The sequence below is a fragment of the Theropithecus gelada genome, chromosome 1, assembly GCF_003255815.1.
Source record: "Theropithecus gelada isolate Dixy chromosome 1, Tgel_1.0, whole genome shotgun sequence".
NCBI classification, from domain to species: Eukaryota; Metazoa; Chordata; class Mammalia; order Primates; family Cercopithecidae; genus Theropithecus; species Theropithecus gelada.
In genome coordinates, this window is record NC_037668.1 from 830,319 (window position 1) to 849,205 (window position 18,887).

The following is an 18,887-nucleotide window of genomic DNA, read 5'->3' on the forward strand; positions in this document are numbered from 1 at the left end:
CTCCCCAGCTTCCCACATGCTTCCTGTGCAGCCTGCAGAGCTGGAAGTCAATTAAACCTCTTTTCTTTATAAATTACCCAGTCTCAGGTAGTTCTTCACAGCAATGTGAGAACAGACTAACAACAACCAACTCATGGCTCTAACACAAAAAATATAGGTAAGTTCAAAATTAACATATTACCACATCCAACTTTTTTATTCTTGAGAAAACAAAAAAGTCCAAGATCAAAGGAAAGCACCCGTTTTTAGTTAAACCCTAATATCTTTCTCAGGGCTTACTGCAGTCTGGCCATATGTCAAGCAGGTCTGTCCAATGGCTTGGAACACAGACTTTTGCAGTGAAACTTTAAAAACATTACTTGAATTAGGATTACACACACACAAAAAAACCTAAATTCTAAGTGAGCACAACTATCAATGAGACCCTGAAATTTCAGGAAATAAACATGGTTCAAAACCCAAACTGTTCATCAAAATAATTATACAGGTCAGTCACCACTGCAGAACCATCACTGCTCAGAGGAATTGAGTCAGCAATGACGGATCTCATCATCTCTTCATTAGCACATAAGCGGTTCAACCTGGGATAAGCAAGGAGTCTCTGCAGAGGTACGAAAAATTTATCTCCAACACAGAAGGGTTTGGGAGAGTTCTCGATCTTGGCCTTCTCAACCTCTGTGAAGACTGGTCCAAAGCATGGGACAGGGGCCTTTGAGCCGCCAATGTCTTTGGGCTCATCACCCCGTTCCCCATCCTGTTCTTTCCGCCTTGGCAGGTGGCTCACTCTTAAGCTTTCCACTTGTTGGGATACCTCATTAACCAACACAAGTTTAAAGAATCTTTCCTGCTGTAAGCTTGGGTATGAGGTGGTAAAAACCTGAAGGGAAAAAACAAAACACTTATATGGAAAATACATGGAAAAATTTTCAAAGCCATCAATAACTTTTTTGCCATGTAAGAATAAATGTACATATTGAAAATATGTCAGATCCTACTAATCATAAATGCCTCAATTATAATGGGAATCAAATTACTGACACACAGACATTAACTATCTGATTTGCTTTCTAATGCTAATGCCCAATGTCTCCCAGCCAGGTTTCTACCAAGTCACACGAACCCAGTATTTCTACTTGATATTACAGGGGAAAGGGCAAAAAAACGAAAAATGGTTCAGTTAAAAGGGAAAATGTGGGTAAATGCAGTGGCTCACACCTGTAATCTCAGCATTTTAGGAAGGTGGGGCAGGAGGACTGCTTGAGGATGGAAGATCAAGACCAGCCTGGGCAACATAGTGAGACCCTGTCTCTACAAAAGAAAAAAAAAATGCTGAGCATGGTGGTGCACGCCTGTAGTCCTAGCTACTTGGGAGGCTCAAGTGGGAGGATCACTTGTGCCCAGGAATTCAAGGTTACAGTGAGCCATGATTGTGCCAGTGCACTCCAGCCTGGATGACAGAACAAGACCCCTAATTAAATAAATTTTTAAAGAGGGGGAGGATGTGTTTCTTCTTCTTCTCTTTAAACCAAAAGGGTCTGAGAAGTTTGTAGGCTCAAAGAGTAATGTCCTAAGCCAAGCCGGGGAGAAACTGCTGCTGGCTTTCCTTTTTACTACTGATAATCCTAACAGATTACAAAAAGAGGTTGCTGAAGTATTGCTTTGAAATATTCTGGGTGTTTTTTTGTAGAGATGGAGATCTCACTATGTTGTCCAGGCTGCACTCGAACTCCTGGGTTCAAGCAATCTTTCTGCCTTGGCCTCCCAAAGTGCTAGGATCACTGGTGTGAGCCACTGTACCCAGCCACTTTGAAGTATTCTAAGACAACCCCAGCAATCATTCCCTTTAACATGCCTTGAAACACACCAAAGGGCCAGGCAGTCTCAAAGGATACCAGAGGCTAACTCGGACAGAAGTCATGGGCCTGAAGAATTCTCCTAGGGTGAACCACAAAGCAAGGTCATTTATACTCATCTCTACTTTGGGGATTCTTACTCCCCAAAAAAGTTCACCATCCTAATGTATCGCTAGCCCTGACAGATATCTCACAAAGAATACTCACAGCTTTATAAACATGCTGATCATGCTGCTCTGAAACACATGCTTCTGTTGCCTTTCCTCCGTTTTTCTGGAAGATTCCTATCTGGGTACAGTATCCAACATTTTCAGCTCCAGCTGGTGGTTCCCCAACACCAGTAAACTCCACAGAGTAATCATAGCGATTTGCCACATATAAAGCCCTGAAACCAAAATGAGGACAGCAATCATTTTTCTAAATGTAGAGCTACTGTTAAATAAGGAACCATTTCTGGTCAGCAGTACAATAGAACATGAAAAATACAATTAACATAAATACTTCTAAGTTACAAATTCCTAATTTATTTCTATGAGAAATCAAGGCAAGGATATAGTGTCAGTTTCCAATTTACCCTAAGAATATGGAAGAGGAAAGGAACATCATGGGCAGACTATAGGGGTGGACAAGGAGACCATAAGGGCTCAACCCAACTATCCATTTGGGTTTGCAACAACACCAGAAAACATGACTAAGCCTCAGGAGATACCCCAGGGAGCGGCATGAGGCTCATTCTCACTGCCCCAAACCTTCCCTCTGTTTTGTTCCTCATCTCCATGCCAGTACTACAGATGCCTTCACATAAAAGATGCCCAGTGACTACACCTCCTCCCTTTCCACACTTGCCCAAATGCAATGGTTCCTTTGTGATCTTATTACCTACTAAGTCACACATTGGAATCAATTTTATTGGAAGAAAGTACAAAACAATTTAGGTAATGTATGTATATCAATATTTATTTCCTAAGATTTTAAACTCCAACAGGATCCCAAATAAACAAAAACCCTTCTGAATTTACCAGGTCTGAAACTCCATTCTGGTCCACTCAAATTTATGATCCGAATCTCTTAAAGTCACTGATGGAAACAGGGGATTGAATTCAGAGTTTGGTGTGCTGATGACAATCATGGATGGAGACAGGTACCCAAATACCACTTCAGGAAATCTGGCCAGATCACCTGAATCCAAATGTTCTATTCTAAAACGGTCAATAAGAAAGACATAATAAAATTTAGCTTCACCTGCACATATTTTTCTAATTGATTTATCAAAAACAATTTCCATCTGTATATCGATTTCTCCCTTCTTTGAATATGTAATAATGCTTACATGACCTAAGAACAATTCTTCAGGCCAGCACAGGGGCTCATGCCTGTAATCCCAACACTTTGGAAGGCCAAGGTGGACGGATCACGCGAGGTCAAGAGTTAAAGACCAGCCTGGCCAACATGATGAAACCCTGTCTCTACTAAAAATACAAAATTTTGCTGGGTGTGGTAGCGCACGCCAGTGATCCCAGCTACTCGGGAGGCTGAGGCAGGAGAATCGCTTGAACCCAGGAGGCAGAGGTTGCAGCAAGCCGAGATTGCACCATTGCTCTCCAGCCTGGGCGACAAGCAAAACTCAGTCAAGAGAGAAAGAGAGAAACAGAGAAAGAGTGTGAGGAGAGAGAGAGTGAGGAGAGAGACAGAGAAAGAGAGAGAGAGACTGAGACTCTTGTCGCCCAGGCTGGAGTGCAATAGCATGATTTCAGCTCACTGCAACCTCCACCTCCTGGGTTCAAGCGATTCTCCTGCCTCAGCCTCCCGAGTACCTGAGATTACAGGCACCCACCACCACCCCTAGCTAATTTTTGTATATTTAGTAGAGATGGGGTTTTATCATGTTGGCCAGGCTAGTCTTCAACTCCTGACCTCAGGTGATCTGCCTACCTCAGCCTCCCAAAGTTCTGGGATTAGAGGCATGAGCCACCACGCCCAGCACAGAGGGAAATTTGTAAAAGCAAAACATACACACACTCTTAAACCTACAACCTACCCAGTAATCCCACTCACAAGTGAAGTGAAGTTTATCTCTGCACAAAACCTGTATGTGAATGTTTATAATTGTTCTATTCATAATCACTCCAACGGGAAACAATCCAAATATCTTTAAATGGGTAAAGAATGAAAGGTGGAGCTTCCATACAATGGAATACTACTCAGAAATTATGAGGGACCAACTACTGACACACAGAAGAACTTAGATAACTCTCAAAGCCATCACAAAGTGAATGAAGATTGTCTCAAAGGTTACAAACTGTGGCCAGGCGTGGTGGCTCACGCCTGTAATCCCAGCACTTTGGGAGGCCGAGGTGGGTGGATCATGAGGTCAGGAGTTCAAGACCAGCCTGGCCGACATAGTGAAACCCCATCTGTACTCAAAATACAAAAGTTAGCCAGGCGCGGTGGCACGCTCCTGTAATCCCAGCTACTCGGGAGGCTGAGGCTGGAGAATGGCTTGAACCTGGGAGGCAGAGGCTGTGGTGAGCCGAGGTTGCGCCACTGCACTCCATGCACTCCAGCCTGGGCGACAGAGCAAGACTGCATCTCAAAAAAAAAAAAAAAAAAAGATTACCAACTATATGATTCTATTGTCATATATTCTCAAAAGGACAAAACTATAGTGATGGAAAATAAAGGAAGATGATGGCAAAGGAGTAGTACAAAATAGGTGTTTGGGGTGATGGGCTGTTCTGTACCCTGACCATAGTGATGGCTACATTAAACTATGTGTGTTCAAATTCACACAACTATACCACCTAAAAATCATCAATTTTACATGTTTTTTTTTAAGTCATTAAAAATAAAGACAAAAAACAAAGTGGGGGTAAATAACTGCTATGTGTATCATATTAACTGGGCTAATTTCCCTAACATAAAAAAGAAAGCATATGAATTAGTAAGAAAAATATTAACAATCCAATAAGAAAAATTCATTAAAAAAACACATAGTTCAGAGAAGTGCTCTGAACTCTGGAACAGGTGAAAATGTGATACAGGAAAAATATAAGTTGAAAGTACACTGAGATTACTTTCCCCCTAGCAGGCTGTCAAAGATCAAGTAGGAAACGACAACACTGGAAAAGTCATATGGTGAAGGGGTAGGAAAATAAACCCTCCTACATGAGCAATAGGCATGTGAATCAGTACAACTCCTAAGGAAGGCAGTTTGGCAAGGACTTCTGTGGTGGATGCTGCTAGCTGTCCACCAAATTCTACTCTATTCTTCCTCCATAGGAAGAGTTGTCACAGGCATATGGCTGCCTGTTTACAGGATCCATTTCCAGCCTCCTTCCAGATGTGACCACAAGCCTAAGTTCTCACAAACAGAGGGTGAATGGAAGAGATGTTTTCCCCTTCTGGGTCTTAAAATATTTAGCATACATGCCTCTGTGATTTTCCCCTCTCCTATTAACCAGGAGAATATGTCTGTGACCCAGCTATGACCACAGATAGGTTTAACACTCCAGGGGACGGCAGAACAAGACACAGGAATTTGGTTCCTAGTGACTTCAAGGAGCCAAGTCACTGCCATTCTTAGACTAGTAAGTTATTGGTCCATAATGTGAATGTGAAATGGTGCAGCTGTTACAGAAAACAATATAAAACAGTATGGTAGTTCCTCAAAAAAATTAAAAACAGAATTACCATATGATCCAGCATTTCCATTCTGGATATATACCCAAAATAATTGAAAGCAGAGCACAAATGGATATGTGTATACCATGTTCAGAACAGCATTTTTTACAATAGCCAAAAAGTGGAAGCAACTCAAGTGTCTATCAACAGATAAATGCATAAACAGCCTATGGTATATACATATACCATGGATGATTCAGCCTTAAGAAGAAGGAATTTCTGACACATGCTACAGCATATGGGTGAACCTTAAAGATACTGTGAGAGGTGGCATAAGCCAGTCACAAAAGTACAAATAATGCCTGATTCCACTGATAGAGACAGAAAATAGAATGGTGGCTACTGGGAGACAGGAACAGGCAGTTTTAACAGGTTGGTAATTGTTTTGGTTTTGCAAGACAAAAAGTTCTGTGGGGATGGTAGTGTGGCAGCATGACAATGCTAATGTATTTAATGCCACTGAATTGTACACTTAAAATGGTTGACATGGAAAATTCTGTTATGTGTATTTTACCACAATAAAAATTAAAATAATAGAAGAGGTACATAGGAAACTGAAACACTAACTTCAAGAAGGACAAACTGGATATATTTAAGTACGAATGATGAGACCAAAATACCTACGAGTAGATTTTCTTATTGCCAGTTGCTGTTCTAAACTTGATATATGGCTCCTTTGTTCTTCATTCAATTTTGTTTCCTATAACTAATATGTTCCAGGCAATAGAAAATACAAAAAAAATACAAAGTAAACTCTCTGCTTTGGAGGAGCAGTACATATTACTAAAAATTAGAAATCAGGCCAGGCACAGTGGCTCACGCCTGTAATCCCAGCACTTGGGGAGGCCGAAGCACGCAGACCACATGAGGCCAGGAGTTCGAGATCAGTCTAGCCAACATAGCAAAATCCCATGTCTACTAAAAATACAAAAATTAGCTGGGTGTGGTGGCATGTGCCTGTAATCCCAGCTACTCAGGTGGCTGAGGCAAGAGAATCACTTGAACCTGGGAGGTGGAGGTGGCAGTAAGCCAAGATCGTGCCACCACACTCCAGCCTGGGTGACAGAGCGAGACCCTGTCTCAAAATACATAAATGCATACATACAAACATAAATAAAAATGAGAAATCAACCTGAACACACAACCAGGCAAAATGACCACAGAGCAAGCCCTTTAACTATTAAAAGTCATTAAGAAGCACCTATCTTAGGTTCCTAAATACCAATCCCCATTTAAAGGAAACAGAGCTCCTTTGAGAAATAAGTTATTCCAGGACCAGAGAAGGAAAAGTAGGAGGGAGGCCTGGCACATCTGGGATGTCAGAGAGTACTTACAAAAACGAGACCTATCTCAAGACTCAGGAGCCAGCTCAATGGGGCCCCCACTAGCCAACCCTGGGACAATTTGAATAAGAAAATAAGTGCAGTAATAAATCATAAACCATCAAAAAGTAAAAATTCATGAGTTCACTTACTGATAAATAAATAAGTAAGTGGGGAGAGGGAGGGCTCTTCCTCCTGGTAAAATGCCAAGGGTTGACTGGTAAATGTCTAGAGGTAGTACTGGAATTACAGTAAACATCATTTGCCTCCACTGTCATAAAGATTGGATCAGAAAAGAATCACTGATGATGCTAAATCTAGGGGGAAATACGAATGTGTGACAAAGTATCTACATGGTCTCAATATGTCTCCCTATTAGTTGTGAGAGAAAAAGGCAAAATCAAAGCAGTAATTACACAGTGGAGCAAACACCTTGACCGGGGAGCAGGAGAAGGGGAATCAAAATTAATATCATCAAGGAGGGACAGATGGACATTATGTGTTTCAGATGGGAAGCCAAGAGAAAGACCCAAATAACCTCTGTGGCGTTCTGCAGTATTCCAAAGATGCAGAAGCTGAATCTAATCAATGGGAGCCCAAAATAAAAAAATATTCTTATTTAAAAATGGGGGACAGGGGACTGGTTACATAATACCCCTTGCCTTGGAAATAAGCTGAACTGTACATATTTATAGGATGCAGAGTGATAGTTTGATACATGTAGACAATGTGTAATGATCAAGTCACAGTAATGAGGATCTCCATCACCTCAAACATTTATGATTTCTTCATGCTACAAACACTCAAAATCCTCTTCTAGCTCTTTGAAAATACACAACTGTTAACTATATTCACCCTACAGTGCTGCAGAACAATAAAATTTATTCCTCCTATCTAGCTGTAGTTTTGTATCCATTAACCAATCACTCCCTATCCTCTCCTCCTTACTACCCTTCCCAGCCAATAATAATTCTACTCTACACTTAAATTTAAGCTCATTTTTTAGGTTCCCAGATATGAGAACATGTGGTATTTATCTTTCTATGCCTGACTTATTTCACTTAATGCCCTCCAGGTTCATCCATGACAATTTCATTCCCTTTTACAGCTGAATAGTATTCCATTGTGCATATATCCCTTCTTTTTTTTTTTTTTTTTGAGACGGAGTTTTGCTCGTTGCCCAGGCTGGAGTGCAATGGTGCAATCTCAGCTCACTGCAACCTCCACTTCCCAGGTTCAAGTGAGTCTCCTGCCTCAGTCTCCCAAGTAGCTGAGATTACAGGCACCCACCATCACGCCCAGCTAATTGTTTTGTATTTTTCTAGAGATGGGTTTTCACCATGTTGGCCAGGCTGGTCTTGAACTCCTGACCTCAGGTGATCCACCTGCCTCAGCCTCCCAAAGTGCTGGGATTACAGGCGTGAGCCACCACGCCCAGCCTAAATACCACATTTTCTTTATCCATTCATCTACTGAGGGACATTTAGGTAGATTCCATATCCTGGCTACTGTGCTGTAATAAACACTGGGGTGCAGATCTCTCTTCAATATAACTGATTTCTTTCCTTTGGATAAATACCCAGTAGTGGGATTGCTAGATCACATGGCAGTTCTATTTTCAGTTTTTTGAAAAACCTCCACACTGTTTTCCATAACGGCTGTACTAATTTACATTCACACCAATTTATATGAGTTCCCTTTCTCTGCATCCTTGCCAGCATTTATTGTCTTTTTAATAACAGCCATTCTAAATGGGATGAGATATCTCACTATGGTTTTGAGTCGCATTTCCCTGATGATTAGTGATGTTGAACATTTTTTCATCTACTTGTTAACCATCTGTATGTCTTTTGAGAAATGTCTATTCAGGTCCTTTGCCCATTTTTTAATTATTTGGGGTTATTTTTTTGCTGTTGAGATTCTCGTATATTCTAGATATTAATCCCTTGATGAATACTTTGCAAATATTTTCTCCTATTCTACAGGTTCTGTTCACTCTATTCTTTGCTGTGCAGAAACATTTCAGTTTCGTACAGACCCATTTGTGTATTTCTGTTTGTAGCCTGCGCTTTTATAGTCTTACTCAAAATCTTTGCCTAGACCAATGTCCTGAAGCATTTCCTGTTTTCTTCTAGTAGTTTTATAGTTTTGGGTCTGCAATTAACTCTTTAATCCATCTTGAGTTGATGTTTGTATCAAGTGAGAGACAGGGGTCTAATTTCACTCTGCATAGGGATATGGAGTTTTCCCAGTACCATTTATTGAAAAGGGTGTCCTTTTGCCAACGTATGTTCTTGGTGTCTTTGTTGAAATCAGTTGGCTGTAAATGCATGGATTTATTTCTGGGTTCTCTCTATTCTGTTCCATTGGTCTATGTCTCTGTTTTTATACCAGAACCACGATGTTTTTATTGCTACTGCTTTGTAGTATATTTTCAAGTCAAGTAGTGTGAGGCCTCCAACTTTTAAACTGAATTTTTCAGTAGAGGCAAAGGGCCATGGGTACACCCTTACTTGACTCAGGAAAAAGAAAAAAAACTCTAAAGGGAGATGGAGGAGGGGGAAACAGAAGAGGGAGGGTGCAATGTACAAATTATTTAAAAAGTGAGGAAGATGTTAACATCTGGATAAAGGGGGGTATAGGTATTCTTGGTACTATGTATTTATGGCAATTTTTATCTGTATACTTGAAATTTCTAAGTAAAATGCTGGAAAAGCAGAGTAAAAAGATATTCTCAACCAATGAGCAGTTTTCCTTACAATAATCAAGACCTAAATATTTAGGACACTAAGATCACTGAGACTTATTCAGGTTTTGCAAATGAACAGTTATACAGTATATCAGTTTAAAACTTACAATTCAATACACGTTATCAAGTCAAATCCAAGCAAACGAGAGTCTCTCTCCACGACCGAGCCATGATACAATATGATGGTCAAATTCAGATCCCGAGGTTTCAGAAAATCCCCCATGAAAGGAGCTAACGAATCCCTGCAAAATAATTATTGAAGAAACTTTCTGAATATAATCTATTTGAAAATTCTCACCAGCTACAGAACTCAGATCCTCTGACAATTATCTTCTACCTCTACTGATGTAAGTCTGCCATGGCCTGTTTTCTTTGTCTTGATATATTAAACACCAGGTTATGGGGAAACTTCCTCTCACAGTGGGAAGCTACTGGTCAATGAAAAAAAGATTTTGAATATTTAATATTGTTATATTGTTTTCATTTGTAATACTTTTGGTTTTCCAGCTTACTTTGATTCAGTGATTTTGAGATTTTTGTTCTTTAGAAAAAGAATATTCTTCAAGCAATCTCTGGAAATCTAATGTATATATACTATATGCACAAGAGATAGGAGAAATGCTATGGTTCAAAATGGAGGTGGTGGCCTGGAGCCTTGGCCTCAGTGTTCTGGGGCATTTTAAATTCTCTGCTATAAATTATCATAGTGTCCAGCATTGAAGTGATTAGATTCTGCCATCTGAATTTTAGTTTGCAATGCTTTGAGTATTATAATCATTTAACTGAGGCTATACTTTAAGTTGATAGCAATAAAATGCAGGTATTTTTAGTGTTATGGCAAAGCCTGATCATTCAGTGCGATGAAAATCCCTAAAAGCCAATCTTTTAAAACAAGTATAAAATCAACACTTTCTCTAAACTCAATTAATAATGCCATTAGTTTTAGATTAATGCATAATTCTTTCAGAAAGTAGGTATTACCCTCTCCATCGTAATTTATCCTCATTAATATCTACTCCAACAAGCAATTCAATGCATGGATTGACTTTTAGCAGCCTTAAGAGTGAAGTATCACCACATCCCAGGTCTGCAACCTGTAGATGAGACAGAATGTTATTTCAAAGACATTTATAGCCAGAGAAGCATGATCAAAAACTTTTTTTTTGAGGAGGAGCGAGGGGAGTATATATCAGTAATAAAATAATAAAAGTATTATATGGAAGGATCTTTTTGGCAGAAGATTCTACACACACACACACACACACACACACACAAACACACACAAATTAACCTGAGACTTTATAAGCCCACAGGCAAATTTCTTTTTGATCATATTAAAATAGAAAGGTCCATTCCTATTCCAGAACAACTGTTACTGTCTATATTGAACTAATGAGAAACAATTAGGTACACAGTTTTCCCATTCAGAATCAGAATTTGGAGTCTTATTCTCAGCATATTTCAGCAAACAAAGCTTTCTAAAACTTTGCTTTCACCCCTCACACATTTGTTTGATTAAACAATTACCTCAAACCATCTGAAATTCCATACTGAACTTTGAGCTGCCAAAAAGCCAATTTTAGATGCTTTACCTGAATACACATGCATAGATGGCTACAAAGACATAAACTAATACCTGCGCCTTTGTGTGCAAATGTAGAAACAGTAGTGGTGCAGTTAAGGGAAACCTTCACACACAGGAATCTTCACTAAGTCTTCAATATTAAGTAGAAAAAGAAAGCTTTCATCTAGAAATTCACCTTACCCGCATCTAATTCACATGCAATTCATTAGTATAGTAACCAGGTATGGATGTATGTATGTAGATTGTATGCAATTATGACTTTCCTCTGAAGTTAACTGAGTAGGCTCATTATGATCCAATTTTCTTTTTGAGACGGGATCTTGCTCTGTTGCCCAGGCTGGAGTACAGGTGGTAACAGCTCACTGCAGCCTCAATTCCTTGGGCTCAAGGGATCCTCCCACCTCAGCCTCCTGAGTAGCTGGGACTACAGGCACGCACCACCATGCCCAGCTAATTTTATTTTTTGTAGACACAGGGTCTCACTATGGTGCCAGGTTGGTCTCAAGCTATCCACCTGCCTCAGCCTCCCAAAGTGCTGGAATTACAGGTGTAAACCATCGCACTCGGCCCATTATCATCTAATTTTGAAAGAACCACAATAGCTGTGGCTACAATACCAGTTTGCCCGATATTCTAACTAAATGCTCTAGAAATACAGTACCTACAAGATCATATCCAACTACAAAATCTCAAGATTTTCTTCACATTTGAACCTGACAATGCTGAATTCTATCTGAGCCCTGTGTTTCTGGTATCTGCTAAAGGAATCCACCTATGCTTTGTGTTCCAGGAAAGCGCTCACCGCAAAGAACCAAAGAACGACCCTCCTCCATAAAACTTAGATAAGATTCCTTGTGTTTCCATTCTTTGCCTCAAATGATTATCATGAATACTTGTCCCCACTGATCAATGGGAAGAAAATTCCTTTTTTAACCATACTTTATTCAAACTTTCCTTCTTCCCCAGGGCCCTGAACTTTAGTCTGAGGAAACAGCCCCCTCCTTAAAGCTCCCCATTCTACTGTCCTTTCAAACCACCCTTTCATCCCACCTCCCTAGTTTCTAGTTTTGTTCACTTCTCCAGTAAAAGAAAAACCTCTTTTGCTTAACTCTTAAGACACTTGCAGATCTTGTGGTTACGGCATTCTCCCTATTGCAGTAATCCCTGTGAAAAGTCTCTCCATACTAATCCATTTGACAAAACACCTCATAAGACTAGTCTACTAGTCTTAATAATTAAATGTTTGGAAAGAGAAATACCTACCTTCTTAGGCTCATGTTGATCCACTAAATTTTTAACGAACTGGTACCGCTGTCTGTATAGTGGAGGTTTAAACTGAATTGCCGTCTCCCTGGGAACTTCTTCAAAATTACCGTCAACCACACTACTGCACTAAAGTTCACAAACAAAAAAAGACAGGTTCTAAATCATGCATGACTTCAGAAATTAAATAAGGGGCAAAGAAAAAAAAACCCTTTATTTCCCCCAATCACTTTGAAAAACACACTGGCCTTCACATACCCCTTGTCCTAAAATCATTAGGTAGCACTGCATTTCCTCCACAGTTCATCTAAGCATCCTCATGCCTTTTATTACGTGAGAATCTGGCTCTATGCTCCCTATAGCTTAGTTTCAGCTGAAGGGAACATTACTAATGAATGTATTCAATGAAAACAATTAGAAGACTCCTAACCACAAGGGACATTTTATGAAGTGAGTTGCCAAAGCCTGTGGTCCAAGTAGGCAGGAGGCTGGAAAATATTTATAATGACTGAAAAAAATATATATATATATTTATATATATATAAAATATAAAATATAAAATAAATATTTTATATATATATATAAAATATATATATATATTTTTTTTCTTTCTTTCCTTCTCCAAGACAGAGTCTTGCTCTGTCACCCAGGCTGGAGTGCAGTGGCGCGATCTCAGCTCAATGCAACCTCTGCCTCCCTCCAGGTTCAAGCAATTCTCCTGCCTCAGCCTCCCGAGTAGCCGGGATTACATTACAGGCACATGCCACCATGCCTGGCTAATTTTTGTACTTAGTGTTGGGCAGGCTCTTCCTGAACTCCTGACCTTGTGATCCGCCCACCTCCCAAAGTGCTGGGATTATAGGCGTGAGCCACCACACCTGGCCAACACTCTCTCTTTTTAAGTGAGACCCCTGGCCAACACTCTCTCTTTTTAAGAGAGGTGGGGTCTCACTATGTTGCCCAGGCTAATTTAAAATTCCTAGGCTCAAGCAATCCTCCTGCCTCAGCCTCCTGAGTAGTTGGGCATTTGTAGGAACATTCCACCACGCCAGCAAAAGACTCTCTCCCTGACCAAACTTTAGTCAGGTTCCTCTGAGCCATCTTCTTGAATAGACCTCAAACCTGGCCCCAATCCTATCTTTGGGCTGCCTAACCCAGTTTTAATAAGAATACTTCTAAGTCACTTTAGACAGAATCTTCTACCCCGGCTATCTGATCACCCTATGTGGTCAAATTCTTCATCTTCGCAATGTTCTTATTGCAACAGTCCTCAATAAAGTCAGACTAATTTTTTCTTTACCATGACCCCAAGAAAAAAACAGGATTTATAAGATTAATCTTTAACAGCTGTTACTGTTCCTACACAGCAGTATTATAAAAGTAGTCCAAAGGGTATTTGATATCTGGTGTAGCACTGTTCAATAGATAAATACAAGCAGGCAACTTTCTTGTAGCCCAATAATTGGAATTATAATTGGAATTGGAATATTTAACCCAATATATCGAAAATATAATTTCCATATAAAATCAACATAAAAGTGAGATTTTAGATTCTTGTTTTTCACATTGTCTTCAAAATCCAGTATGCTATATATTTTGTACTTCTGCATCTCAGTTCCAAAAGTTTCATCAGAAATACTTGTCTGTATTCGATTTTAAAACTTTACATTTAAAATATACATTCACGTACCCAAGTTATTCCATACTTTTTTCCAATAATGTAATCAAATATCCATTTTTAAACTTAAAATTAAAAATGAAGTTATGAGACCGGGTGCTCAGCGCTGCAGTGAGCCATGACTGGGCCAGTGCATTCCAGCCTGGGCAACAGAGCAAGACCCTGTCTTTAAAAAAAAAAAAAAAGTTAAAGTTCAGTTCCTCAGTTCCACTAGCCACATTTCAAATGCCCAGTTGCCATGTGTAGCTACTGGACAGCAGGGAGCTACAGCCTAGATACTCCCAATGTGGTTTCCAAACCAGTGGCATCTTCACCTAGAAACTTCAGAAACACAAAAGCGTGGGCCTCACCCGTCTTAGACCTCCTTAAACAGAATCTGCAGCTTAACAAAATCCCTGGGTGATCCATATGCATGATCACACTGGGGAAACACTACTTAGAGTGTTTTTAAAATAGATTTTGCTACTTTAACAGCTAGTGATAAAAATAAAAACATTTACTTACATACACCAAGTGTGACTCTTTCATCTATGTATACCCTTGTTTACCTCAACCAACACCCCAGGAAATGCTAGGACCTAAACGTGATCAATTTTGCTTGCAATTATCTCACAATACATCCAGGTGATAATTCTTAAGAGTCAAATACACAGCTAAGAAGGGTGGCATTACCTGTAGATTATTTTCTTCCATTTTGTTTCCAAGTTTTGTTGAAACAAAAATGAAGATTTATCCTTCAGGCTCTATTTGAGAGAATCAACACTGACTCAGCTGTAATAAATACAAAACCGTTTTTGTAAAGAGTTGCCTGAAGGAAATAGCTGCTTAGTTCAGTAAGGAAGAAGGAAAGCCTCTTTCTTACTCCTTACTGCAGTATATAATTTAAATAGAACGCTTAAAAGTAAATAATAAATTCACCTCTGGGTACTCAAAAAAGAAAACAAAACAAAACAAAAAAAACCACGAAAGCAGGACTGGAACAGATATTTATACACCGAAGTTCATAGCCGCATTATTCACAGCAGCCAATCTGTGGATTAAATGTGGACTATCATTTAATCCACAGAATGTATCCAGTATTTTTTCAGACATTCGCAAACAGGCTCAGAAAGCGTAACTTTTCACTATCTCAAACCCTACTGAGAGCAAAAACACTCATCCTTTCCCTTTACTATCATTAATAGTTCAATTAGATACAAACGGAGCAATCTTAGGAGTTCTGCCCATTTCACTGCTAAGACCCTCAACTTCAAATTTTTTCAAGAATTTTTCCACGCATCGTCAAAATGAAATTTCGAGGGGGAAAAAAGTGTCCTTGATAAACCAGAGATGCTCCAACATCTGTCCAATTCTCTCACGAACTTGAATTTAAATTTTGGTTCTCTATTGCACATGTGTCTCCAACAACTAGACTTTAGTCTCGAATCTAGGCAACACGTTAGTCACCAACTTGTATTACGAAACCCTGCTCACTGAAGCCAACGCTTCTGTCTTTGTAACGGCCGTCGCTTCCATCACCTTGCGGTAAGAAACACGCCCAACCGAAAAAGCAAAGCTCGGCGCCGTGCCGCCGGCGTCCTCAACTCAGAGCCGCCCTGACGCCCGCGCACGCGCGGCCTTGCTGCGTGACGCTACCGCCGCGGCTACGCCGGCGCCCACACCTGCGCCTGGGCTTCCTCGCGGGGCTCGCCAACCTCGTGCGCTCTCACGGTCGGCCTTGGGCCCCGGGAGTCTCATGGTGCGCCGAGCTCTGTCCCTCTAGGCTCTCGGCTCCGAGGCGTCGGTTTTGCGTCTGGTAACGGCCGCTGTGGCGTATGCCCGGAAGCCATTTTCAAGGTCCTCGTCCGAACCTTGGCGGCGAGGACCCCTGCGCCCGCCGCGCCGTTGACCCCGCTAGCGTGCGGCTGCGACCCGGCACGGTACGGCAGCTATTGGCGGAGGCCCCCGACTCCGAGCATGTCCGCAGACCGCGAGCCGAGAGGTGGCTTGGGCGGCTGTTGGGTTCGTGGCGCTCCCGAAGCGTGGCAAAGGCCTAAAAACGGTCTCGGCCAGCGGAAGGCGGCAAGAGGAGGAGCAAGGCTCCACGCGAGGCGGCCGGCGGATGGAGTCCCAGTCAGCCTCCGCTTTGATCCCAGAGCAGTCCACGGGAGCCTTAAAGGAATGTAGGCTGGGTGAAGTTGGCCCAGTGATACCTGCGCTCAGAAAAACGTTCTTTCCGCTCCCAACGCCCCGTCCACCACCCCCGCCACCCGACCCTCGAAATAGTTTTACCCGAGTGTTGTGGATAGAACTGTCAGATCTCTTAGAAAAGTTACTGTATCCTGCCATCCTTCCCTCTGGAGACGCTACTTAATATATATAAGTACTTTATTACCTGTGTGTGATGGAAGAGTGTTAGGGGGGTGAGGAGAGGGACGAAGCTGCCTTCTTTAGGGAAAAAAGATTGACATATTTTAAAAGATGCAAAAGCTGATGTTTTTACGACTGAATTAATAGCCTATTAATATGCCATAAATGATATATTGGAACTGTATTTTCAAACATTTAACACCGACTATGAGCAAAGCACTATGCTAACAGCTTAAGGGTAACACAGTGATAAATTACACCAATCTTATTTTTGGTATTTGGGAGTCTAGTGTCATGGGTAAAGAAGTATATAACTAACAATAAGCTTCAAAAATTCAATTGTAAGGTCCGGCTTGGTCGCTGCCGCCTGTAATCCCAGCACTTTGGGAGGCAGGCGGATCACTTGAGCCCAGGAGTGTGAGACCCCGTCTCCCAAAAAAAAGAAATTAGCTGGGCATGGTGGCGCCTGCCTGTGGTCCCAACTATTTGGGAGGCCGAGGCCAGAGGATCACTTTAGCCCAGGAGTCCGAGGCTGCAGTGAGCTATGATTGCACCACTGCACTCCAGTCTGGGCGACAGAACCAGACCATGCCTCAAAAGAAAAAAAACTCAATGATAATTTCACATTACAGTTTGAGAGATTCCTGTTGACTTGGGGAAACTAGTTTTAGCAGACTGTCTTCATTAAAGGAGTGTACACCTTATTACAGGATATAATTTAAAAGAGAACGTTTGAGAGTAAATAATAATTTCGCTTCTGGGTATGTACTCAAAGCAGGAATTCAAACAGGTATTTGTACACCAAAGTTCGTAACAGCATTATTCACAGTAGCCAAAATGTGGAAACAACCCGAATGTCCATTAAAGGATGAATGAATAAGCAAAATGTGATATAAACATATGATGGAATATTCAGCCTTTATTTTTCCAATCACAGAGTTTCAGGAAAATCAACCTTTAAAAGGAGTAAAATTCTAACATTTGCTGCCACATGGATGAATCTTGACATTATGCTGAGTGATATAATCAGTCACAGAAGGACAAATATTGCATGATTCAGTTTATATGAGGTACCTAGAGTGGTCAAATTCATAGAGACAAAGTTGGTGGTTTCTACGGGCTGGGAGAAGGAGGGAATTGAGAGTTGTTTAATGGGTGATGGAAAATTTTGTAGATAGGATGGTTGCGCTGAATGCCACTGAACTTAAAAATTGTTAAGATGGCTTTATGTATATTTACCACAGTTTCAAAAGTTTAAAGGAAAATTTAAAAGCCATTAAATTATGTATACAGCATTCCTGGAACGAGGGTTTTTGCCTCACCTGCTGGTCAATCCATTTATCAACTTGAACTCCTCAGGTCCAGTTCCCTCTCCAAATTTGCCTATTTCATCATTCTCCTGGCCTCCTACTCTTATTACAGTCTGAAAAATCATCCTTGGCTCTATCCACTTCTGTCCTTCCCACACTTGGACAATCACCAAATTTTGACCTTTTCAAGCTGTCATCTACCATCTGTTCCTTCCCACAGCTAATAGCTTAGCCTTTGTCGTCTCATTTTGTCATTATAACTCATCTTCCCTTCATACACCAGGTAAGTCCTACTGGGTTACAGACCGTGTAATGTCTTTTTAGAGTGGATTTTAAGTCAAATAGGCCTTAAATCCTGATTTTACTATTCCTGCATAACCTTTGGAAGTTGACATCCTCTCTGAGTGGTAGGGGTTTTTTTAAAGTTGAAAAATGAGAGTTAAACGATGACTTATTTGGTAAATGTGTAGAGTATTTATTATGGATCAAGCACTGGTTTGAATTAAAAAGATAGATAAGGATGCTTTCGTATCTTTTACAGTCCAGCAGGTGTAGGTATCTGGCACACCATAGGTAATCAAGAGTTATCCTGGACTGAGTGAGGTCGCTTATGACTGTAATCCCAGCAGTTTGGGAGGCTGAGGCAGGAGGATGGCTTGAGGCTAGGAGTTCAAGACCAGCCTGGGCAACATAGTGAGACCTGTCTCTACAAAGAAAAAAAACATTATCTGGCTGTGCTGGCAGGTAGGTGCCTGTACTCCTAGGTACCCAGGAGGCTGAGGCAGGAGGATCGCTTGAGCCTGGGAGTTTGAGGCTGCAGTGAGCTGTGATCATGCCACTGAGCTCCCGCCTGGGCAACAGAGTGAGACCCTGTCTTAAAAAAAAAAAAAAAAAATTTATTTCAAAATTTAAATTTTTTTTTTTTTTTTTTTTTTGAGACAGAGTCTTTTTTTGTCACCCAGGCTGGAGTGCAGTGGCTCAATCTCGGCTCACTGCAACCTCCACTTCCCAGGTTCAAGCGATTCTCCTACCTCAGCCTCATGAGCAGCTGGGATTACAGTCATGCACCACCATCCCAGCTAATTTTTGTATTTGTA

At 40.9% G+C, this 18,887-nt stretch overlaps 1 protein-coding gene across 2 annotated transcripts; it reads right to left on the reverse strand.

The window, feature by feature from the left end:
- Positions 1-169: 169 nt before the first annotated feature.
- Positions 170-16,906, reverse strand: HENMT1 (HEN methyltransferase 1). 2 transcript variants are annotated; one of them, XM_025389267.1, is made up of 8 exons: positions 15,826-16,906; positions 14,804-14,902; positions 12,454-12,582; positions 10,587-10,699; positions 9,713-9,847; positions 2,873-3,052; positions 2,061-2,238; positions 170-877 (listed from the first exon to the last, which is right to left on the reverse strand). In XM_025389267.1, the coding sequence occupies exons 2-8, from the start codon at positions 14,822-14,824 to the stop codon at positions 452-454; spliced, it is 1,182 nt and encodes a 393-aa protein (XP_025245052.1). In that variant the 5' UTR covers positions 14,825-14,902; positions 15,826-16,906; the 3' UTR covers positions 170-451. The 2 variants fall into 2 exon arrangements, with proteins under 2 accessions (XP_025245052.1, XP_025245044.1); XM_025389259.1 differs by lacking the exon at positions 15,826-16,906 and adding an exon at positions 15,605-15,822.
- Between the last annotated feature and the right edge of the window lie 1,981 nt (positions 16,907-18,887).